Raw genomic sequence first — 25,440 nt, 5'->3', positions numbered from 1 at the left:
AAAAAAAAAAAAAAAAAAGCAAAGTCAATACCAAGTAAGTAGGAGAAAAAGAAATAATTAAGATCAGAGTAAAAACCAATGAAATTGCAGATAGAAAAAAAAATCATTGAAACCAAATACTGGATCTTTGAGAAGATCAATAAAATTAATAAACCTCCAGCCATACTTCTTAGAGGAAAAAGAGAGAACACAAAATTTATCAATATCAGGAAGGAGATAAATAAATATATATAGATTCTGCAGGTATTAAAGGGATGATAAGAAAATATTATACACAATTTTAGGCCAATATATTTGTCTATGAAGATGAAGTAGGCACATTACTTGAAAGACACAAACTCTGAGGGCTAATCAGCAAAATATAGATAACCTCAATAGTGCTATCACTGTTAAAGTTATTGAATGTGTAGTTTAAAACCTCCTCCAAGGCTGGGCATGAATGCCTACGCCTGTAATTCCAGCACTTTGAGAGGTGGGCAGATCACTTGAGGCTAGGAGTGCAAAACCAGCCTGGCCAACATGGGGAAACCTCATCTCTATTAAAAATACAAGTTAGTCGGGTGTGTGGCACACGCCTGTAGTCTCTGCTACTCAGGAGGCTGAGGCCTGAGAATCACTTGAACCTGGGAGGTGGAGGCTGCAGTGAGTCAAGATCGCACCACTGCACTCCAGGCTGGTGACAAAGCAAGACACTGTCTCAAAACAAAACAAAACAATAAAACCTTCTTCACAATAATATTCCAAATCCAAATGATTTTGTAGGTGAATTGTATTCTACCAGATACTAATCACTTAAAAATTGAAATTATGTTAACAAAAGCATGATCCATAAAAGAACAAATCTGTAAATTGTAATTTGTCAAAATTAAAATGGTTTGCTATTTTAAAGACACTGTTAAGAGAATGAAAATGACAGGTCACAATCTGAGAGAAAGTATTAACAAATTACATACCTGATAAAGCATTTTATCCAGAACTTAGGAAGAACTTTCAAAATCAATTATGACAAAACAACCCAACTCAAAAACAACATATAAGAGTAACAGATTTAAGCAGACATTTCATCAGATACCTCCCTCTACTGGGAGGTATTTACCCAAAACAAATGAAAGGATATGTGTATTTGTGCATGAATGTTTATGGCAGTTCTATTTGTAATGGGCAAAAATTGTAAACAACCCAATGTATATAAAAAGTGATTGGATAAACAAACTGTGGTATTTCCATGCAATGGAATACCACTCAGGAATAAAAAGGATTGAGTTGTTTATATACACTTAACCTGAATGAATCTCAAAATAATCATTCTGAATGAAGTCAGTCAGTCAAAGGAGTACCTCCTGGATGATTTCATTTATATGACAATCTAGGAAATGCAAATTAATGTATAGTGACAGAAGCAACAATGTAGATTACAAAGGGGCATGAGGAAACTCTTGGAGCTGAATAATGTTTTCACTACCTTGATTGTGGTGATAATTTCATGGATGTGTATACATGTCAAAATCCATCAATTTGAATAGTTTAAATGTGTAGTTTATTTAAAGGCAGTTATACTTCAGTAAAGGTGTTAAATTCAGTGACAGATCAAGCTATGGATTATGGTCATTCCCATGCCACAGCTCAAGGAGGCGAAATAAAACTCTCTACAAAAATCTAGAAATTTTCATTATGGTGATATTTGAAATAATGTCATCTCTCAAATATTCTCTGAAAACACCTTCAAACTCTCTAAGATAAGCCACTCACACATAGGCAGACGGCATTTAACCTAACATGCAAACAGTCCTTCAGCCTCCTTTTACACCTACAGTAGGCATTGAAATTGATAGAACCTCAGAGATATATGCCCAGGAATCTCAGGAATTCAAAATGAATAATAAATGAATGCATGCCTAGTTTGGGATATATTGGTTTATATTTAGAAAGTGAACAGAAAGTCTCCTATCTTCTCTCTCCAACTCACTGGGTTCACGCTGAAGTATATTGCAGCAGGTACGGTGGGGTCACAGATATACTATGTAAGGTGGGGCCACAGATATACTATCTCCCTAGAATAAGTCACAAGTTTTAATCTGCATAGTCAACAGTGAATTTTTTGCTTGGAAAACTGATATAAATGGGAAAATTCTTAACTATTTCACATCAGCAAGTGTAATTTAGCACTGCTGCAATCTGTCTAAAAATCTGTTAATTTAAATGCATAGGGTAGTCTGCCAATTCTCTACCCCGCCTTTTTTTTTAACATAATTTTGAAGAACTGCATTCTGAAGTTCCCCTGAACTATAACTTACTATATATTCGCTGTCTTATTAAACCATATCTCTTGGTTATTTAAATAATACATATAGAAATATAACATAAATGAACCACGTAACTAAACAGCCAAGAATTTAGTAAGCTTAAAAAAAAAATAGTGCATCAGTTATCTAAATGTTAGGATATTTTCCTGGCTTAGTGTTGTCATAAATCAGCTAAGAATTTTTGCATATGTAAAGGGTCACAGACAGATGGCATTTAACCTAACATGCAAATAGTCCTTCCACCTCCTTTTATACCTACAGTAGGCACTGAAACTGATAGAACCACAGAGATACATGCCCAGGAATCTCAGAAATTCAAAATAAATAATAAATAAATGCCTAGTTTGGGATATGTCGGTTTATATTTAGAAAGAAAAGATAATGGTTTCATAAAATGTGGTTATGAAATTTGCTATTCACTTAGAGAAACCCAGTGCTGCGTCGGTAAATGGATAATAACTTGCTTGTAGGAAAGGAGGCAATTTCTGTAGTGTAAATACTTCCAATGTGGCTGATTTCCAGCGGATTTAACTGAATGTGAAGTGAGAAGAGAAATCCACAATCAGTTCTCCTGAGCTGCATGACCAGCTGATACAAGCACCCCACTAGAAAATCTCATGTGTGAATACAGCTAACTCCAATCCTATAATGGAAATAAACTGAGTTTCTAGGACATGTCTGTGTGTTTTATTCAACTCAAAGTCTTCATCTCTGAAATTTTCTTGTAACTTGTGATAATACATTTCCATCTGAAAAAAATGATCTTTAGGACATAGGAGACATCTTTAGATCAAGGTATTCAATTAATTTGCTTTTTTTTTTTTTAACAGAAATCTTTAACTGTTCAAACTTAATTCAAATTAAGTGCTTAATGTGAGTTCCCCAAAAACTGAAAAGAAAGTAAACAAACAAGACACAATATTTTAATACTGATCTTAGACAAAAGTTAACCTAAGGCAACTTGTTAGTAAAGGGGAGGATGGTTACGATAACGTCAAACGTATCTCCCATTGCAGAACTTGTGTGCCCCACTTTTAAGTAAATGTGTGGGTTTACGTTTGATTTTTGTTTGGGGGACTGCTGTTTTGCAGTAATAGGAATTAATAAGGAGAAATCAGAAGCCATCTTTTTGTGGTGTTTTCCACAAAGAGAGACTTTATTCAAAGCTTTATAAGGAAAACTGACAGAATGAAATGAACTTATCAAACCAGAAGTTCAGCAAAAGGGGAGAACACAAGAGCAACAACAGCTCCAGCATTTCAACACAACTGTAGCAAAGAAATAATAAAAGGAGTAACAAAAGAGCAGACATATACCCAAGTTCTGAGTCTGACTGCAGCTGGAGCACTGAGGGGTCTGTGTCCCACTGCAGGGTCCTAATTGTGCAGCACAAAGGAAAAAGAACACAGAGAATTAACAAAAGGGGAGGGCAACAAACCAAACCAAACTATGTCATTCATCAAGGCAAGAGCATATACAATACATACACAGAACATGTCCCCTCTCCATCCCCTCCACCCCCAGTGACTATCGAACAACAAGAGAAAGTGAGGAGCCATCCTTTCCTGCAAACATCTGTTTAATATTGGGAACTATGGCTGTTTTCATGAAAGAAAGTTGAGAGCCATGTATTCAAACTCCACACACACCCTCACCCTTGGTTTTATATTGAAGTCTCATTGATTTGAGCATGTAAACTACTGCATGTATCTCTGACACCCCAGAGCCCATCCACATCTGGGAGCTCCAAGCATCTTCTATGTGATGAAAAGAACTAAACACAAGGCTGCAAATGGGTCAGAGCAGGGGTATGACTACAGAGCCTCGTGAATAACTAGGCTTCCTTGGATCAGGTACTGCAAATATAATGCATTGGATTTTGAGACTCATGGGTACTTCTATGCTTATTTATAAATAGTACACCAAGATGGTCACCAACAATATCATTTCTTTCTAAGATGTCAGGGACTGATTATATCTTATATATTTTTAAACATTGCACAAGCAATAGCACAAAGTATCAATAGTTACCAAAGCATCCAATTTTCCTTGTTATTTCTCCTTCAGAATAAGAGGGGATAAATGACTCTTCTATAAATAGAGCACATGCAAGGACCTTTTTCAGCCAGGCTCTTTAAATTTTCTGCACAGAACTGATTCCGGTGCATCTCACACGCCAACTAATGGACAGCACAGACTTTGGGAGCAGGCTTCTGTGATTCAAATCTTGCCTCTGTGACTTATCAGCTGTGTGACATTGAGCATGCTGTTTAATAAGTTCTCAGTCCCTGCATCCTTTTGTTTACTCCGTAGCCCACAGACCAGTAGCATCAGCATCTCCTGGGAGTTTATTAGAAATGCAGAAACTCACATACCACCCCAGACTTTCTGACTCTATATTACAATTTAACAAGTTCCCCAGGCAATCCATGGACACTCTATATTTGAGAAGCCCTGCTCAGTTTCCTTGTCTGTAAATACTTACTGTGGCTTATAGGATAACTTACGAACTGGCCTTCAGCAATCTTCCAAACTTCTCTCTAACCATTCATTCACTCATATTATGTCAACTCTGCACACTCTTTAATGTTCTTCCCTTAAAGATCTGCACGGCTTATGACTTTGCTTCTTTTGTGTCTTGGCTCAAGTGCTACCTCCTCAAAGAGGCTTCCCTGCTTCAACACCTGATCTCAAGTATCACTTCCTTATCACTCTTCATTTCCTTCCTTTCCCCTGCTTTATTTCCTTCATGGCGCTTATCTTTACTTACGATTGTCTTGTATATCAGTTTATTTGTTTTTGTTTGTTGTCTGACTTTAGACTTAAGCCTCTAGTGGCAGGGGTGACCACATCTCTAGAATATGGGGATACGCCTAGAACTGTATCTGGCATATGCTTATATAATACTATTTGTTGAATGAATGAATCTTTTGCTGGTTTTCCACAAGGATTAAATGCAAGTGTACCTATAAAGAACATAGTAGCCATATGACAAACAGCAGCTGCTTTTATGCCACAACCACTCTATCTACTCTTAATGTTTTTTTGAGTCAATCCTTACCTATTTGACAGATCGCATATTACCCTTCCTGCAGAAGTAGCAGAATACAGATTCACAGCTTTCCTTCTATGCTCTGGCTGTGCTCTTGTCTTTTCACATATAACCTCTGAAACACTAAAACTGAAGGCCAATGAGACACTAACTGGCCAGTGTTACTTAGACCAGTGCTTATAAAATTTTAATGCACATACAGATACCTGGAAACACTGCTAAAATGCAGTCTGACTTAGTAGGTCTGGGGTGGCCCAAGACTCTGCATTTCAGACAAGCTCCAGGAGATACAGATGTTGCTGCTCTGTGGGCCACACTCTGAGCAGCAAGAACTTGATTTAGGCAAGTGGTTCTCAAACTTTCATGTTCATCGGAATGACTTATTAAGGCTTATTAAAATACAGAATGCTGATCCCCAACCCTAGAAATTCTGATTCAGCAGATCTGGAGTGGGGCCTAAGAACTTGTAGTTCCAACAAGTTTCCAGGTGATGTTTAAAAGGGTGATCATGGGACCACCTTTGGGGAATGACAGAGCTAGACTATTGCTTTTAGTAGTCAGCATGTAGAAAGCATCACTGATTCTAAACTTCTGATTTGCTCAAGCCTGGCCTTAGGCCTAGGCCACCTCTAGACCAATTAAACCAGAATGTCTGGGGTTGGACCCAGGCATCTGTATTTTTTTTAAACTTTCCATGGGATTCTAATATGCAGCCAGGGGTGAGAACCCCTGCTCTGAATTCATTCTCTGCTGAAGAAAATTAGCCCTTTCTGCTTCTGGGCACTGATTCTTTAACCTCAGCTCAAATGGTTAAAGTAATGGAATATGTTAACATAATTCATACTTGCTGTTCACATATCTCTGAGGATCAAATTTAAGAGCATTTCTTTTGCTGTAGACAAAAGAGCTGCTTCTGGCTCTTGCTGATTGTAAGAAGCTTTCTTTGCAAGGAGTGGGACCAGCTATTTGCCCTCCATTTTCCTTGAGGTTTCTGATGGGCTGAACTTTAGTGACCTTTTCCACTTCTCCCAGCAGCTCCCGATGGTCTGGCTCTTCTGATACTGATTGGACAGATTACCTGAACTCACTGTACCCTTGAAAAGTATAAATAGTGATTCTATGAGAATCATCCAATTAAGAAGTCCGCAGATTAATACTGGGGAGTTTGCATTTACTTGGCCAGAAAAACAAAGGTGGGAGTGTAACACAATAAGAGCCTTGCCTCCTGGCACACCTACGTTATTCAGTAAGAGATCATAGTTATTGTCAGTAACAAGCTGTGGGGTAGGGGGTGAAGCCAAGGATGCTACTATCAAGTGTGACAGTTTTATTATCTTTTCATTTTTCCCATTATTATCTGTGGGGTGGTTCCTTTCAAGGAATATGCCAATATGTAAAGGGTTTTGAAAGAAACTTAAAACCAATATGCAAAATGGGCAAAGGTTGTTTATATTTCCAGGGATAGCCTAGAAATATGTATTAAACATTCGCCAAATTCCTTCTATGTAAACCGTGTAGGACAGCTTCCCCACAGACAGCAGCATTTTAGAGAGGACCGCACCTGGCCCAGGGTGGGAGGTCTGTGTCCTGGATGTGGCTCCACTGTGTCATCAGGCAAATCTCCTTTTGTCCCCAGCAAATGAGGGTGCAGGCCTTGAGGTCCTTTAACATTCTTCTCTGCCTGATGTTTTAAAATCTAGGATGATTATTCAACTGCCTTTTAGCTTTTTCTTCTCCAGTTAGAATACTTTATTTAATCAATGGGCAGAGATCTTATTTTCCAGCCATTTTAACAAGTAATTGTATCCCTGAAAATAAAATTATGGTTTCCCTGCAGCTTCTGGTCAGTTTGAAATTTTGCCAGGTAGTTTCTTTATAAAATGAAAGAAGTAGTGAAATTTTAAGTAAATTTATAGGAACATAATAGGCTATCACAAATTATTTTCATATAGAAATCACTCTGTTTGCTATAATAATTAGTTCTATTTTTAGTAATTTCTGGAATGGCTCAATCAATGCATGCAAAGGAGAGAAGATTTTTATAAAAACATTCATTTACTTATTCAAAAAACATCTATTAAGAACTTAAAATACAAAATACTGTAACAGAGGGTTGAAAAATGTTCAAGGAACCTACAGTTCTTATGAGGAGGTAAAACATAGGTAACTAGGCCTGGTATGGTGGTTCATGCCTGTAAGCCCAGCACTTTGGGAGGCCGAGACAGGCAGACTGCTGAAGCCCAGGAGTTCAAGACCAGCCTGAGTGACACGGTGAAATCCTGCATCTACAAAAATATACAGAAACTAGCCGGGTATGGTGGCAGTCGCTCGTGGTCCCAGCTACTAGGGAGGCTGAGGTGGGAGGATAGCTTGAGCCTGGGAAGCAGAGGTTGCAGTGAGCTGAGATCATGCCACTGCACTCCAGCCTGGGTGACAGAGTAAGACCCTGTCTCAAAAATACCCACAAAACATACACAGGTGTGTGTGTCTATGTGTATATATATATACATACAGAGAGAGAGAGAGAGAGAGAGAGTTTAGTGGCACAAGACCAAAAGTAAAACTTGCCATATAAGCAGTACCATACGTATGCTGAGGGACATGAAATTAGCACTTAAGAATTTTACATTTTGGTAAATGAGACATATGAATATTTATGCCTAATAATATACCAATAACATATAAAAGGAAGAAAGTAGCTCTCATCACTTGCTCAGAGACAGGCACAGTTTAAAGTTTCAATAAATATGAGCTGGAAATATTAATAAATGCCATAAGAAAAACAGATTAAGAATAGTAATCATTATAATTTCCCTTCACTTCGTGTTTGCTCCATGCCAGTCAGCCAGGCATTGGACTGCATTTTCATCATCCTTTGGAAGCCACAGCAGGAGACACACTTCCTCTAAAAAGATCAGAGATTCCATTTGAACTGGTCTTGAAGGAAGAGGTAGGATTTGGGCCTAAATTCATTTTCATCAGTGCTTAGTTTATGGGACTTAGGTGGCTGAGTTAGTCTACCAGGTCTTATAAGACTGCTATATTTTAGATGCCAACTTAGTAATTTGTTGTGAGAATAATAACCAGCCAGAAAAATACATAAGCCTGACAAAGTCTTCTCTCCTTGAAGAGAAGGCAGATGTCCAGGAATATCTCTGGGACTAGAGTAGGTGATGCTGAACGTTTAACTACGACAGCTTCTCCTGCCCTCCCCCACCATGTCCTCATCTTTCCCCAAGACCAGATATCATCCTCGCTGCTACCCAAGTCTCCCCTTTCTGGAGTTCCTGGGATGACCAAACTAGCCCTTGTTGTTTGACACAATCTTTCCTTAACTATGTCAATTAAATTTTTGTCTAGTATTCCCTACTGGGGAACCATCCTGGTGTTGTTTGTTTGCTTATTTTCATGAGTTGCATTTGGCTGCTCTGATTAGTTTTGACTGATTTCTTAAGTTAACTTTCTGAGGGTCTTTCTAAGTGGGATCTCTGATCTTCATTTTATAGGACCCCTGTTATGTGTTCAGATACTAAACAGCCCAATAATTCTGCACCTACTCTGGACTCAGGGGCACTGTTATGGTTCTATGTTCCCAGGGTTGGATTGGCAGTTTTGGACATGCCAATTAAGGTCACATTTCCTAACTTTTTTCAAAATACAGAAGTTTCCCAACATGGAAAATAATCACTCGCTTATTAGATCTTGAACATACTAGATATTGTAGCCTCTGGCATCTTATCCAAAAATGCCTACCATATAGTAATTTATAATTTGTGGGTCAATTTGTTTTTCAATATTTTTTAAAAACGAATAGACAAACATCAAAATTCTTCAAACCCGAAGTAACCTACTAAGAGACAAACAGAACTTCATATTTTAAACCTTTTACTGATTCATTGCTTTGTAGTTTCTTATAAAATTCCCCTTTCATTGGCTCAATTTTATTTGCTCAGTTTCAGTTTATTAGACAGAAAGAAGTGAAAATTTAAAAAAATCCTTGGCTATGGGTTGAAAGTATAACTTAGGAGTAAAAGACATATGTCTGTGTTGCATATACCCTGCACTCTGATAAGTAGGTAATTTCTTCCTGTTCAGCTTTTACCTAAAGCAAGTTGGTAATTTCCATTCTTTTTTCCATCTTTATTAGACTTCAGAGCAGAAAGCCTTAGAATTATTTCCTTAAGGGTGTTTTTTGTTGTTGTTGTTGGTTTTTTGTTCTTGTTGTTTTGTTATGTTTTGTTTTGTTTTGTTTTTTTACTGTTTCTAGTCTTTGGCTATAAGAAAGAGATGTCCAATAAATATTTGGAAGGCAGTAGTTAACAAATCTCTTATTTGTAATGCTAACACTCAGTGTGGCTAAGGCACTTTCATACACTGTTGGCAGCATTTAAATTAGTAAAGTTCTTCGGGAAGTAATATGCCAATATGTGGCAGAAAGCATAAAAAATAGAATTACCCTGGACTAGTGTTGCTCCCAGGAACTCAGCCTATGAAAATAAAACAGCATCGGTAATAACAAAAAAATGATAATAATGATTATGATGATGATAACTACCTATAAATCATCAAATCCCATGGTCAATTCTTGTTCCTTATCTTTGCTCTCTCTTATTTTTGTCACTATTGGCTCCTTGGCATAGTCTTTCTTTTCATTTCCATGGCCCTAAAATCTTGTTTCTTTTCCTCCTACTCTGTGTTTTTGGCAGTACCTTTACTCTTTCCATTCCAATTAAGACAGGCATTCTCCAATCCGGAGTCTGTCTTCTCTTCTCACCTCTGTACTCTTAACCCTAGGCAATCACATAGATGTCCATATATCTTCTGCAAAATAACCCCAAAGTCCTTATTACCATTGAGTTCTTCTCTGAGTACACATATTTGAGCGCTATAACTACACAGCAGCATTTCCTTAGATTCAAATTAAATGTCTCAATTTACTTGCTCTTTAGAAGTAAGATGCATCTGTATATTCCTTGAAGGTCTAGTATAGTATCTGATAGACAGTAAATTCTTAACTGTTACTGAATGACTAGATGAATGAATGAACAAATGAATATTCTTTACCTGACTTTTCTGTAGATGGGTGTGACATGTAAGGGCAAGTTGATTCCAAAAGAAATAGTTTTTACTTTTTTATTAAAAAATGCAATAATAAATCAAGACATGTCTGCCTAACTCTCTTAATATCCACCAAAGCACTTATAGAAAACTCAGTCTTACTCAGCCTGATGTCACCACATGGTCGCCAGGGAGTTTTCAGACTCACTTCCATACTGAAGAAGGGAAGTGTATCTTATCTAATAAAAATGCTGACCACTGGATAGGCATGATGGCTCATGCCTGTAATCTCAGCACTTTGGGAGGCTGAGTCAGGAGGATCACTTGAGACTAGGAGTTCAAGATCAGCCTGGGCAACATAGCAAGACTGTCTCTGTGTGTGGGGAGGCGGACAAACAAAACAAAACAAAACAAAACACTATATATATACGTGTATATACGTATATATACACGTATATATACGTGTATATATACGTATATATAGATATATATATATCTATATATACGTATATATATATAGTTTTTTTTTTTTTTTAATGCTCACCATATTGCTGATTTGTGCTCAAAAACAAAAGAGGTCCAGCCATCTTCTCTATCAAGTGAACTTAGTAACTTTAATTAGTCCCTGAAGCAACTGTGCTAGAACTCAAATTTTCATGTTCTTCCTTTTCTCTCTAAGATGGAGAGAAAGCTGAAGGGCAAAATGCAGAGCTTTTCTGAGTCCTACAGTTTCTCTGAGCTCTTGTTCCACATGTCTTCTCTGTCAAACAAATCACTAGTGACTAATCAGCCAGTGAAAACAGTTTGAGACTATGTAAGCACAGTGCCAAACAGAAAATATCTAGTCAATGCCATCACTAAATATCTAATTTTTAAAATGCCATTTCCAAAAGTAATACACGGAATAATAAGGACATTTTAAAATCCATCATATCACTCAATATGTCACATTCATTGAAGTGATGTTAGTTAAGAAAGGATGGTATTTAAATAATGAGTTAATGTTTTACTTCCTGGCCTCAATTTCTTCCTTACTTAGGACTGGCAATGATGACAAAGATTTTCTGATGTCAGAAATGAAAGTGGAACAGTGAAATACACACTTACATCAAGCTTTTTTTAAAAAAAGTATTTTTCTTAATTTATGGTGAGAGAATTTTCCATCTGGTGGCTAACACCTGAGCCCCTATATGAAGCTCCAGTGCGAGCCGCACTAAGCCACATGGGAAGTCCATCAGAGCTGAATTCATTAAGAAATGTAGGACTTCTCATCATAGAAAAGAGCATGTTTTCCCAAAATCTTACACAGAAGTCCTGCTGTCAAGCAAGCAGTTTCTCTAGAAGAAAACTCAGCCACCCCTTCCTAAAATAGATGCTTACTGTGTTACTATAACCATATGGGTACATACAGTATACTTTGCCTGAAGACGATGATATAAAAAATTTTGAACTTCTTATGCTGCATAAAGAGAAAAACCTACAGTGTAAAAATCTTATTTTAATTTCCAAGGAGACTGACTTTTAACCAACCTTGAATTAGTGACTTCAGTCTCCCTGAAGTCCAATTAGCTGGTAGCATCCTATCAACTTTTTATATAGTGATATTTAAAAAATTTTTTGTATAAGCAAAATTTTAAGTCTTATTAAATTTCCCCCATAGTCTTGTATTATTTTATTATGTTTTTCACCTCTACTAATACTTCCTTTATGCCTTCCATTTAACCTCTGATTTATCAGAGCATCTTGGAAGATGATGATGCTTTTACCCAAATGGGTCAAGTCCTTTGAGGCCTATGCAGTTCTAAAGAATCCTGCAGAATCTGACGGTGGATAGAGGTGAAGGTCCTAAGGATTTCTTTTGAATATTATGCCAAGGTGGCCTCAGAGCACATTTTTCTTTCCTGAAGTCACTCAAAAATAAGGTGGTAACTATATGCAGACAGGACAAGTTGCCCACAACAAATTATTGCACCCCAAAAACAAATATCTAAATTTTACCAGTTTTCTGTCAATGAGAAACTGAATAGTAACTATATGGGGGCCCAGTGCTCAAGCTGAAGAGAGAAGATTGAAGAAATCTGTTCCTTTGTCCCTGAATTCTAATCTGGAATACACATGAAGCTGAAACCCAAAGTGACTTTTAATCCATTCCATTTGTACCATCGTTCTCCTGTCATGTGCTTCAGAAGACATTTCTCCACCTGCTGCATTCAAGGTACCCTAGGGAGGGGCCTCACCTCCCTAGAGAAAATCTACAAATATTAGGGTTTTGGATTAATAAACGCTGCTAATTGTGAGAATAGCCATCAATTTTAAATACTACGGTATTTTACTGGGGCCAAGTGGGGGAAATTTGAAGATAGTATAGATACTTAGATAAGATGAAAATATATTGAAGTATAAAAATACAGATGCTTGATTGGAAAAGCAGGTTCAACAGTTTTCACAGTAAGATGTCATTTATCATTACACATGATGGCATATATATTATATAAAAGAATAAGCACTAAGATGCTAAGAGTGCTAATCTCTGGTGGTGGGAACATGACGTTTTTATTTTGTTGTTTTTGTTCACTTATATTTTCCAGCTGTATAAAATGCACATATGTTGTTTATGTAATACTAAGAGATTTTTAGGCTGAGCACAGTGGCTTCTGTCTGTAATCCCAGCACTTTGGGAGGGAGAGGCAGGAGGATCCCAGCACTTTGGGATGGAGAGGGGGGAGAATCACTTGAGACCATGAGTGCAAGACCAGTCTGGGGTATATAGCAAGACCTCATCTCTAACAACAACAACAAAAACAATTTAAATTGGCTGGGCATGGTTGTATGTACTTGTGCTTCTACCTATGCAGGAGGCTGAAGTGGGAGAATTTGAGTTTGAGCACAGGAATTCAAGGCTTCCAGGCTTCAGTGAACTAAGATTGTGCCACCACTCCTGCCTAGGTGACAGCGAGACTGGGTCTTAAAAAAAAAAAAAGATTTTAAAAATAAAATGTTGGAGAAGGGCTAGAATGTCTCGATTGATTGAAAAATAGAACTTGATGGTGTTAAGACCAAAGATGGTCAAAAAAAAGAAGACCAAAATTAATTCTATTATTATCCCCCATGACACTTCTCACCAAAGACAAACATCTCCCCTTCAGATCATTTTGTAAAGGATACTATGCAACGGGTGTTATTATTGTGACAGGAGATTGCATGGTATATCACATTGAGAGATGTTTTAACTTTGAAATCATTTTGAAAGTTTCCTCCCATTTAGAACAGGTCTGGGACAGGTTAGCCTACAACCTGGTGTCCAGCTGAACTTTATGAGGTCAACACACTTTTCTAAATTTCTGCAGGCCAGTACACCTTCTAGTTCAGCTGTCACTGAGAACCCAAAAGAATTACAACTAAACATGAGAAAAGTTTTAGTGCAACGTCCCTTATGAGCCATCCATGTGAATGAGAAGAATAAATGTTGGATGAATGATTTTCACTTAGATAGATTCACTTCTGGTTGTTATCTGAAGGTTAGCGAGTAAGAGGTGGGCAACCCAGAATGTGGTCTGTAGGGGCATGGATTACAATTTGCCCTTTGCCTTGTCATGCTGAATAATTTTACATAATTATTTAAATAAAGATATAGGCAACGCTTATTAAAATTGAAAATGACACCAACATGTTCTATGAGAGGATCTAAAAGATTTTTTCCCATCAGAAAAATGGCTAAATTAAAGTATAAAAAATTATAATAATTGCTAAAACTCATATATAGTTAGTATACACCAGAATCCTTTCTGGGTACTTTACAGAGTATTACTTTGTATAATCCTCACTATAACCTTATGGGGTAGGTGTGTATCACTCATATCTATTACCACTAGAGATTATGTAGCACAGAGGTATATGTTGTGGAAACCTGAATCAAACTGCCTAAGTAAAAACCTAGCACTGGCTGGCACAGTGGCTCCCGCCTGTAATCCCAGCACTTTGGGAGGCCGAGGTGGGCAGATCGCAAGGTCAAGAGATCAAGACCATCCTGGCCAACATGGTGATACCCCGTCTCTACCAAAATTACAAAAATTAGCTGGGCGTGGTGGCTACACATGATGACATGTATATCTCCCAGCTACTCGGGGGGCTGAGGCAAGAGAATCGCTTGAACCCAGGAGACAGAGGTTGCAGTGAGCTGAGATCGTGCCACTGCACTCCAGCCTGGTGACAGGGCAAGACTCCATCTTAAAAGGAAAACAACAACAAAAAAAACCCTAGCACTGCAGCAAAACAACGCTCTGTATGAACTTAAGAAAATTACTTTCTCTCTGCACATCTCAGTGTCCTCATCTGTAAAAAGTAGGATTATACAGTTCATTCAACAAATATATAAGTTTTTAAATCTTGGATGCTGTGTTGCCCAGGCTGGTCTTGAACTCCTAGCCTCAAGCAATCCTCCTGCCTCAGCCTCCCAAGTAGCTGGTATTGCAGTCATGAGCTACCATGCCTGACTGAACAAACATTTATCAAATATCTACTACATGGGTATCACTTAATCCCTATTTTCAAGGAATTCACTTTCTGCGGATAGGAAATGTGTTCACCTAAATGAAAGCCATTCTTCAGGGCTATATGCTTCATTCTTACATATAAAAAGTATAAGCTGTTGGTTTCAGATAAATATTCTTTACCGTCTTGAGAAAATATTTTCTATTCCTAGTTTACTACATTTTAAAATATAGAAATAAGTGTTTAAATTTCTTAAGTATAATTTAAGTACATATTACAATCATTACTTTTCCTTCTTTGACCTTTCTGTATGCTGTATCATATGGTAACACATTTTCCCATATTAAAATACCTTGCGTTTTTGAAACAATACTAATTAACCACAGCATACTATTCTCTTAATATTCCAGTTGTACATAGGGTATCAACGATTTTTTTCATTTATGTTTATAAGTAAAACTAACCTTTCAAACTAATCTTTTCAACAAGCTCTTAAAATCTATTAGCTTGTTGCTTGCCAATATAATTAACTGAGCAATGAGTAATTGATTCTACCAAAACTGATCAGGAGAAAGAAGGTAAAACCACAAGTATAATTTTTTAATAATTTTTTATATTTATTTTTTAATTGCATTTTAGGTTTTTGGGTACATGTGAAGAACATGCAAGGTACACACATGGCAGATTGTTGCATAGGTACACACATGGCAGTGTGATTTGCTGCCTTCCTCCCCATCACCTATATCTGGCATTTCTCCCCATGCTATCTCTCCCCAACTCCCCACCGCCCCGCTGTCCCTCCCCTGTTTCCCCTCGACAGACCCCAGTGTGTGATGCATAAATTATAAATGAGAAATCGAAGCATAAATTGTAAAACAAATGGTGATACTTTAAGTGAAATTTTTAAAATTAAATCATTAGCATAACTGAAAAATTAGATGTTTCTACTCTCTACCCATTTTTAAAAAATTTTCTCAACTGCTCTTAAAAATCAGTAAGAGGTGGCTGAGTGCAGTGACTCATGTTTATAATCCCAGCACGTTGGGCAGCCAAGGAGAAAGGACTGCTCAAGGCCAGAAGTTCCCGACCAGCCTGGGTAACACAGTGAGACTCTATCTCTACAAAAAGTAAAAATAAAAATTAGCTGTGATGGTGGTACATGGCTGTAGTCCCAGTTATTCAGGAGGCCAAGGCAGGAGGATCACTTAAGCCCAGGAGTTTGAGGTTACGGTGAACTATAATCGCACCACTGTACTCCAGCATGGGCAATGGAGCAAGACGATCTCTTAAAAAAGAATCAGTAAGAGAGGTTTTTGTTATACTATTTTTAAAGCACTATTTTAAGTTTTTCTCTATAATAAAGTACATTGAGTATGCCAATTTTCAGATTAACTAGTTATAAGGATTATAAGAAATGTTTGCTAATTTTGGCTTTCTAAAGAAAATTTTAGCTTTGGTTTGAAATTTTGACAAATGAATGAGTGAATTTATATGTGCCTTTAGCTATGACCAGATGTGTTAATTTGATTCTTGTTATCTTCTGAAAGATTTTCCATTTTTGAAGAGTTCAAATTCCATACAAATAGGCAAATTTATGAGCATAGAGTTATATTCTTAAGAATTACTGAACTCTTTTCCCAGTCCCCTGTTTTATGAAGTGTTAAAGTTAATATAAATTGTTTTCAAAGATGTTTCTTCTACAAAAAAAGACATTCAAAGTGGAATTTTTAAAAGCTGAAATATAACATTCTCCTTCAATTTAACCTCATATTTATTTTATTAAAGAAAAAAACATAAATTTGTGTGAAATTTTCCTAAGTTCAAAACAAGGGCAGAATTTACTAAGCCATTCCTAATATGTTCTCCTCAAGCACACTTTGTGCTCAGTTTTTCTGAAAACTATCATTTTTTTTTTTTTAAATATGGAACGCTTCACGAATTTGCGTGTCATCCTTGCACAGGAACCATGCTAATCTTCTCTGTATCATTCCAATTTTAGTATACGTGCTGCCAAAGCAAGCACAAAAACTATCATTTTCAACGCCAATTTTCTTGCATTTCTATGAAACCCACACTTAGCAAAAGATTTACTTATTGACTTCTAGTTACCCAGACTTGCAAGAACTTTCCTACAAATAATATGTAGCGTTGTGTTGGGTAGGAGTAGGCTGTACCTCTTCCAAAGTGATTCACAAAGTTAAAAAAAAGTCACTTAAGAAGGAGAAAGAAATAAAAAGTGATGTTCTCTGAGAAGAAACAATTGCTGTTGTCCCCAGAGTACTAACGGCATAGGTCAGCTTTCTTTAGAAAGTTCTCAAAAGGGCCCCTCAACTGTGAAGTCAGTAATAGAATAGAATGCTGCCAACTGCACCCTTGAAGCTAAGCAGCAGTGACACACACCATCATGGTACAGAAATGGTCAAACACATTAACTTAATGATAGGCCAATGGACCCCCCTGTAAAAATGTGATTATATTGTGTCAGCTCTTGAATAAATGTTAGATCTTACACAACTGGGTTGCTATTACATTTTTCACCCTTAAAGACCTTTTGAAGTGTTCAAAGCAAAAGATGAGAGTAGACGTGTGCTGCCCCAAATCACAAAAGTGTTTTGTTAAAATAAACCAGCTTTGTGCCCTCAAAAACCTCTATTTTTTTTTAAATTGAAAGCAGTGTCCATTGGTTTCCAAAGGGCCTATCAAAACAAAATATTCAAGTCTGAAGGACACCAATAGGCAGAAATAGGCAAGGTAATTCCAGTCTTACATATTGGTTTCAAAAGCAAAAAAGCCTACAGCTCCAGTCAGTGCTAGATTATCCTAATGTCCAGATTTTCAGCTACCAAATTAACAAGGCCTATATAGAAATAGTACATTTTCAGAAGAAAATGCTTATGCTAATGCTTTCAGTGAAAAGAGAAAAATGCAAAATTTTATATCTTTGCCCCAATAATATGTATGGAGGCAAGAAATGTACACAGACAAGGACTAGAAAGGTACATAGACAAGCCAAAAGGCTGACTTCTTAGAACAGCAGTGCTGTGGATAATTGCTTCTTCTTTTATTTAAAGCTTGATTAAAGTATTTTATGATTTGTTTTTAAATTAAGAGTCAAAGATAGAGTTCATAAATTGCCAGGCCACAGGCCAAATCTGGCACATAACTACTTAGAACAAAAGTCATTAACATTTAACATTTAGGAGATTATCATCTGAATATCTGAATTTGTAGCTTCTCAAGAAAAATAGGAAACTGTGGAAATATTGGGTCCATTGTCCCACGTAAGCTCATCTAGCTTGAGCTGTGAGGGGACCATCTGGTCTTTAAGAATTGGGTGCGGTTGCCATACTCACATAAATTCCTGCCTGTGGACCCCGGCATGTGGGAACACTGGTGAAGACAGCTGGATTCGGAGAGTTACTGTGACTCCATCTACATTTATGAAATTTCTCCCTTCTTCTTTTTACATCTTTTTTTCTTTTTACATCTTTACCTTTTGGATACATCCTTACCTTTTGGATACCTCTTCAGTGATTAAATTAGAGAATGTCTGTATCCACTTTCAGAAGTTACATAATCTGTGATTCTACATAGTATAATACAAATTTGGCAGTGAACTCACTAAACAGAGGCAGCCAATCCTGATACTACTACTATCAATAATAATATAATAAAAACACTTAGGTGACTGAGTTTTCAAATTAGTCAACTTTACTAAGAAAATAACATGTTTGAAAAATTAAATTTAGAATTAGAACATCTCAGTATTCCATTCACAAGGATTCTCACGGAAACAAAAACCAAAGTAAGATAATAAGAGACTGGATATATATTCAATTTATATTTGGTTCTCCCTGCCTTTTTTAAGCCTAAGCTAATGGATATGTTTATGTCTGTTAGGCAAGACACATGGTGCTAAATTAGCCCACTCAAAGAAGGATGATACATATTTATCATTTCTAGGGTTCAAGATCATTGCTATGCCACTAAAAATAGCAAGGCACCATAAATGTAAACATAAAATGTCCGAGTATACATGCAGATACATGCACATTTCACAGTATTCTAACAGTGTTGCTGTGCTGTTACCCATCAGGGTCTTTTAAAGGGACAATTCTTACCTTGCTAATGGCCCCAGATCGCCTGAGTCTTGGCTTCCAGCTTCACTGGGAGTGCTCACTGATTTCGAGGAGGGAGACATAGGGGTTGGGACTAAATAATGAAAATAACAGGTATCCCATGTTAAAAAATGCAGCGGCTGCACTGGTGAAGAGCAGTGTCAGACAAACCAAAACAAATGGTCCCAAATTAAAGTGGTTGTATGGCCAGGAGATATTGAGATGGGATAAGGAAAAAAAAAAAAAAAAAAGGAAAGAAAAGGAAGAAAGTCCAGTGAATTGTTTATATTTTGGAAATTAAAATTTGAAATGATTTAGACAGAATTAATATAGGGATTCTGAGGCCATGTCCACCCTAACAAAGTAAAATGGAGAATCAAAATAGCTATCCAGATAATTCAAGTCAAATATCTCTCTAGCATGAACCATCCAGATAATTTTGATTCTTCACATTATTTTGTTAGTATAGATGTGACCTATTAAAAATAAAACAGGGTGTCTATAAAACTTTAAAAGGTTATAAAATAAGTGATTCTCAATAATTTTAAATGGTCAAGGACAGTCAGAAAAATCTGTTGTATGTCTACATTTAGAGGGAAATGTACTCTGTGGAATATAAGCTACATTTGCCATGAAAGCCTAAGTGACAGAGAGAGAAAGGATAAATGTTGAACCTGGTTATTAAAAGTCTTTTTCAAAACAAAGAAAAATGCCAGTCTGCCTTATTTTTGCATTTAATTAATAGTTTCATTCCATTGCACCGTTTACTGTCTTTGGGACTTGTTTTCCCTTGCCTCCAGCAGCTCTAGAAGACACTGCCATGTGCACAGAAGTAAACTGCTTTACTTCTGAGACAGGAGACGAGTTCAAAGATCAAGGTCAGCACAAGCTGAAAATCTGAGAGCAAGCAGAATAAAAGAAAAAAAGCTAAAGCCAATGCAATTTTTTCCCCTTCCTTCAGATACAAGCCAAATGTCCTTCAGATAGAAGCTATACCAAATAGCCAAGATGGCTCCAGGCCAGACAATTCAATGGGTTCTCAATATCACATATGCCAAAGGAGCCATATGGATAGAAAGAAACTTCAGTACATAAGTGTAGATTCCCATTTGGTTTCAATCATGTGCAATTTCCTTTTATTTATTTAATAGGGTAAAGGGCTTAACTATTTTGCCCAAATCCTATAACACAATGGCAGATCTGTCAAGAAGCTAGGAATTTTCATGTGGTCCCACAATTAATTCACTGATTACCCTCTGAGTAAGTTCAGAGGTTAAGTCGGAGAGATGGCTGAAAAATGAAAATGGGGCCCTTGCCAGGGTCCCTTGGCAGCAATGCAGGCATAGTGCAAAAGTTGGTCATGGTTTAGAGACGTTGATCTGTTTTGTTCTTAAAGTTTAATTATTGGCTTTATGTAGGGTAGGGGACCCTAGGACATACTACTATTGTGTTTAACCAGTGTTCACATTGCAACAGAATTTCAAAGGCTATTTTGAGGCACAAATATAATTAATTGTAATGTGTCTAATTTATACCAGATGTCAACCAAGTAGAAAAAAAGTATACTAGCTCCTAAGGAGAAAAGAAGATCCACCAGTCAAATATAATATCACTTAGGTTATTTCAGGTTATTTCTTCCACAACATAAAGAAATTAAACAAAAGAATATAATCTTATTGGGGCTTATTATAGCATTGTTGGACATATGATTTTACCTATTGCAAATTGAGATTGAGTATAAAATGCTGTTTAATAGTGTTTTAGTTTTGTATGTATTAAATTATATCCAGCAATACTTCATAATTTGTAAGCTTATTATTTAGTTATTTTTATTATTCACATTGATATAAACATTTGTCATTTTGTTGTACATGGGATAATTTTTATTCTTAGTTTAAGTAACTATGGAAATAAATGAAAATTTATTTTAATATAAGAGTGAATTACGGAATTAACTTCAGAAGACAAAGTATCCTAAACAAAAGACCTGAATACTGTATTTATTTTTGTGTATTCTTTTAAAAGGGTTTTTAACTATATTGGATATAACGTAGTTTTACAGACACCCTATGAGTAATCTTAAACGTATGGAAAACAAAAGGATAAAAGAAAAATAAAACTATTTATTACATGAGAGGTTAAGTGACAGAATAAACAAAATATGCACAAGTTACCTTCAACACAAAGAAAACAATTCAATATCTAAGCTTCAGTGATAAAGTGCAGTCATAGATAATCCATTAGGAATGAATGACTTAGAGAAGGGGCATTGCAGTGAAAATGCCAATTAGCAATCAAATCGAAATACAATAAAGTCAAATTAATTTAAACTTGTTCATTGGCTGCTAACGTGCCATCATTTTGTTTTCCTTCAAATTTCCCACTGAGCCTTCTATTTTCATCATGGACTAACTCTATGCCTGTGGCAGTTATGAAATTCATAACCAGATTCACAGTATTTAGATTGGCAAAGAGAGGCTGGAATTCAGCAATGAAAATGAAGAACAATTTAATAAGAAATTCCAGTATTTCTTGTATTTACCAAGTAGCAACTCATTTAACAAGTATAAAATAATCTATTAGTGACACAGTGAAGAAGCTCACCATTTAATCAGTGAATAAGCAGCAAACCACTGACAATTCTACAATCTTTCCTCCCATCTCCTTCCAGAACCCTCAATTCCAAAAATACATGCTATCTGAACCATAAGCCACAGAATGCCTTTAAAAATAAAAATTTAAAAAAAGCTATAAAGAAGAGTGAACACTGGACATGGTATATCGCACACAAGTTGATTTTGAGGAATAGTAACAGGAAGCACTTTTAAGTACCTAGAGGCGGCTCCGGTGAGATACCAATGCTTTGCAGCAAAGCCTCTGTCTCTCGTCGTTTGCGATCCAGATCAGAATCATCCTGAACGGGTTCTTTCTTCTGCTGCATATCAGCCTAGAAGTAGACGTCCGTAAGAAAAGTTAATAACATTACTAAACGTATGCTTTTCCTGGCTGAAACTAAAAACGATAAATGCATGGTAGTGACGACGAGGTGAAAGCCCAAAATAGATATAATCACATGTATAAAGGATGAATAAACACCATAATTGCTCCATTTAATACTTTCTCTCTTGGTTGAAGGCTTTTTCCTGCTTTTATCGCATGGGATGAAAGTTTCTCTCACGGGTTTTGGAAGAGAAACCATCAAGGCAAAGTATTTCTGACTGGGGATACAACAAAAAAAATTCTGTCTTTTTTTTTTTTTTTTTTTNTTTTTTTAGACCTCCTTGTCTCTTCTGGGATATCAGTTTTTGATGACTGTGTGTTTGTAATATTCCGGCCCCATGTTTGGGATTGTGCAAACCAGGAACTGTTGGGATCCTACTGAAAAGTAATACTATTTATGAAAATTTGTGACCATAAAACACACTATTTGTATTGGTAAGACAAGTTTGCCATGTTTTAAAATAAACTGGGCTAAAATCTGTATTAAGGCATGTGATCAATATTGATATGCCTTGGTACTTGATTCTGATTTTCACAGGATTTCATTATATATACTAGCTAGAAGAAGAAAATTATCATGTAGAAAATATAGTACAACAAATCACAAGAAATTCCTTTCACAAATTCTGTCTAAAAACACATCATGTTTTTCATACTGGCCTCTTAAAATCAGTATTGTATTTGCGTTTTTACAGGAGAGTGACAAATTAAAATGCAGGTAAACAAGGTCTGTGGTGGGATTTTGGGAGAAAATTAAAAATTCCACGTGTCTTCTCTCTTTCATAACACAGTTTTTACTTAAGGCATGTGCCCCACACCTGAAACGTGATAACATCACAACAAAGCTTTGTGGGCTTACAGAAGTGAGGTTGTCTTAAAGCCTGTCAAAAAGCATTTCGTTATGAGACATACCTTCTTCCCTATGGGAAGTTGGGAACCCTAACAAGTACATTACTTTCTTGAGGCATGCAGAATACATTTCAAAGCAGTGAAGCATTAGTTACATTGTAGTATCTATAAGCAGAAAGAGTTTACACAACTTTTGACATACTCCCAAAGGGTGAACTACACACCAATTATAAACTAAATGTATCTTTGCATGTGTCTCTGGGCTCAACAATTCTGAAGCACTCATATTTTTGAAGTCTATCTGTCATTAGAGGGAAAACTACCATCTGAAGGCCAGTAAGGGCTCATATGAGTCCTAGAGTATTTCAGACACTCTGCACAACCCAAAATTAGGAAAAGGCAGTTTAATCTCTCATCAGTGAAGACATTGAAGTTCATATTATTTTCCAGTTTTAACATTTAAACTACTGAAGCAAGTTCCAAAGTTTATGTATACAACAGAGGCAAAGATAGAACTGAGATGAGAAAAAAGATGTTGCCGAGTAAGGATCTGTATCTACTACAGAATCCTACTATGTTTTAAAGATTCAACAAGGAGTGATTTTGCAGTATTAGTAATTAAAAATCTTCGAGGTGCCTTTCTCAGAAAGTGATATTTCTGTTTGTGGAGAGTAATCACAGCTGAAAGCCAGAGAGGATAATCAAAGAAAGAAAAATTTGTCAGCTGAGAATTGTCAATCACTTTTCCAAAGACATTTCCACATTTATTAGATAAACGTGAGAACAGGCCAGGAAACCCCTGCCCATTCTACCTTGCAGCAATTCGGCAGAAGGCCAAGGACAGAATGAAACTTCAGGGTGGCCCCCACTGAGCTCACCTCATTGCATTAAAGCCAATTTTTCATAAAATTGTGCCAGTGTCTTAAATGGTGGCCACTATATTTATTTTAAAATCAGATTTCACACATAATATCACAGCCAAGAAAGCAGTTGACAACCAAAACGGCAGACGGTGGTAATTTTACACAACATGGGACACAGTTTTCTGAATTCTGTGGATATAATCAACTTGGGTGGTCCTAATTCACACTCGTTTTTAGAGTCGTGGCCAAAAAAGGCACTCAGTGCAGTATTAAAGACCATTTCTTTTCTTTTTAATGTTAAATTTATTTGTTTTATATAAAATATAAGCCTAAAAAATGTTTATAAAAATCCAGGCTATTTCAAGCTATTTCTAATTCTCTATAAACAACACAAAACTAGAAAATCTTAAACTCAGGAGTCAATGACAGTGGTCAGTCGATATCCCATGGATTCAGGATCAGAAGTTTCCAAAGAAATTTGCAGAATAAAACTCCAAATGCTTGTAAAGGATGTCTGGGACCTGCCTGTCAAACCTGCCCTGATTAGTTCCTATGTTCATTTATTCACTCATTCATTCATTCTATAACTCCTTTTTGAATGCCTATCATATGGTAAAATCTACATTAGACATTGACTCAACGCTTAAAAAAACAAACAACATCAACAAAAAAAAAGCATATAGCCCTGACCTTGAAAGCTTGCCATCTATTAGGAGAAAAAAAAAAAGTGAAGGGGAAAATATAACACCTTGTGTTAAATGGTTTGATAATGTCAGTGATAGGATGCAGAATTAACCTAGTTACTGGTAAAGAAAGGTATCAGAGGCAGCTTTCTGGAGAAAGTGACATTTGAGATGAGAATGGAAACACATGCAGTTAACAGCCAGTTGAAGAACAGCCAGGTAAAGTTCACAGCCAGGCGAATGATGACAGGAAGAAATAGGAGATCAGTGAAAGCAGAGGAAAGACAACATCTTAAGCTCTCTATCAAGAAAGAATGTAGTCCATCAGAGTATACATAAGCAGCTGCATCTCACTGAAATGTAGATTTTAGGGAGAAAAATAATTGAGGCGAAAAGAGTCCTGTTATGCCTGCCCAGGCCTGGTGATCACTGCAAATTGGAGTAGGGGGTGGTAAAAGGATGACTTCAGGTTTCTGACCCGACAACTGGCTGGATGAGCCTTAGAGGTAGCCCCCCTTTATTGCCAGTCTCCTTCATGTGATTGGAAATAAAGCAGGGCTGGTTCTCAGACTTAGATCTCTGCAGCCCAGCTTCCTCATGTGAGAATAGATCAGAATAGATTACTTCCAGATTCCTTTCAGTCATAAAATGCCCAGTTTCATGAAACTAGGGACCTTGAATTTCAAGACCCTTCCAACAATGGGGCATTTTTGAAAAATGACCTCACCAGCAGAGATCTTATAAATGTATGCAACCATTCTATGAAGTCCCATTCATCTACTCTGATAGCTGATCTCAGAAGCAGAATGACAGCTGTCTTTCACTGATCTCAGATCTTCTTGAATCCTCTTGAATCTGTGAGGAAGGCATCAATCCTTTCTCCATTTTACAGAAGAGAAAACAGGTTCAGAGAGGACTCATACTCAGGGCCATTCTGTGAAGTGCAGATCCAGGCTTCCCAGCCATGTTCAACTCAAAAGCCCCTGTGCGTAACCACTGTGTTTACTGTCTTATGTCTTTCAG

The 25,440-nt window shown here is 36.7% G+C and overlaps 1 protein-coding gene and 1 non-coding gene across 7 annotated transcripts in view; both read right to left on the bottom strand.

The window, feature by feature from the left end:
* Positions 1-25,440, bottom strand: part of DYNC1I1 (dynein cytoplasmic 1 intermediate chain 1) — a 314,653-nt gene that overhangs the window by 256,609 nt on the left and 32,604 nt on the right. For 3 of the 6 annotated variants that reach the window (XM_017525159.2, XM_037737288.1, XM_017525163.2), the window contains exons 3-5: positions 21,855-21,969; positions 19,026-19,167; positions 3,620-3,679 (exon numbers count right to left, since the gene is read on the bottom strand). In XM_017525159.2, coding sequence (XP_017380648.1) covers positions 3,620-3,679; positions 19,026-19,167; positions 21,855-21,969 — 317 coding nt within the window. The remainder of the gene's footprint in view (positions 1-3,619; positions 3,680-19,025; positions 19,168-21,854; positions 21,970-25,440) is intronic. The other 3 variants (XM_017525160.2, XM_017525161.2, XM_017525162.2) reach the window with 3 other exon arrangements.
* On the bottom strand, positions 16,821-16,927 carry LOC119470681. The gene has a single exon (XR_005199622.1). It is a non-coding gene; the product is annotated as a U6 spliceosomal RNA (small nuclear RNA).

This window comes from Cebus imitator, unplaced genomic scaffold, assembly GCF_001604975.1.
Source record: "Cebus imitator isolate Cc_AM_T3 unplaced genomic scaffold, Cebus_imitator-1.0 Scaffold37, whole genome shotgun sequence".
NCBI classification, from domain to species: Eukaryota; Metazoa; Chordata; class Mammalia; order Primates; family Cebidae; genus Cebus; species Cebus imitator.
This window is presented reverse-complemented; position numbering and strand designations above follow the sequence as displayed.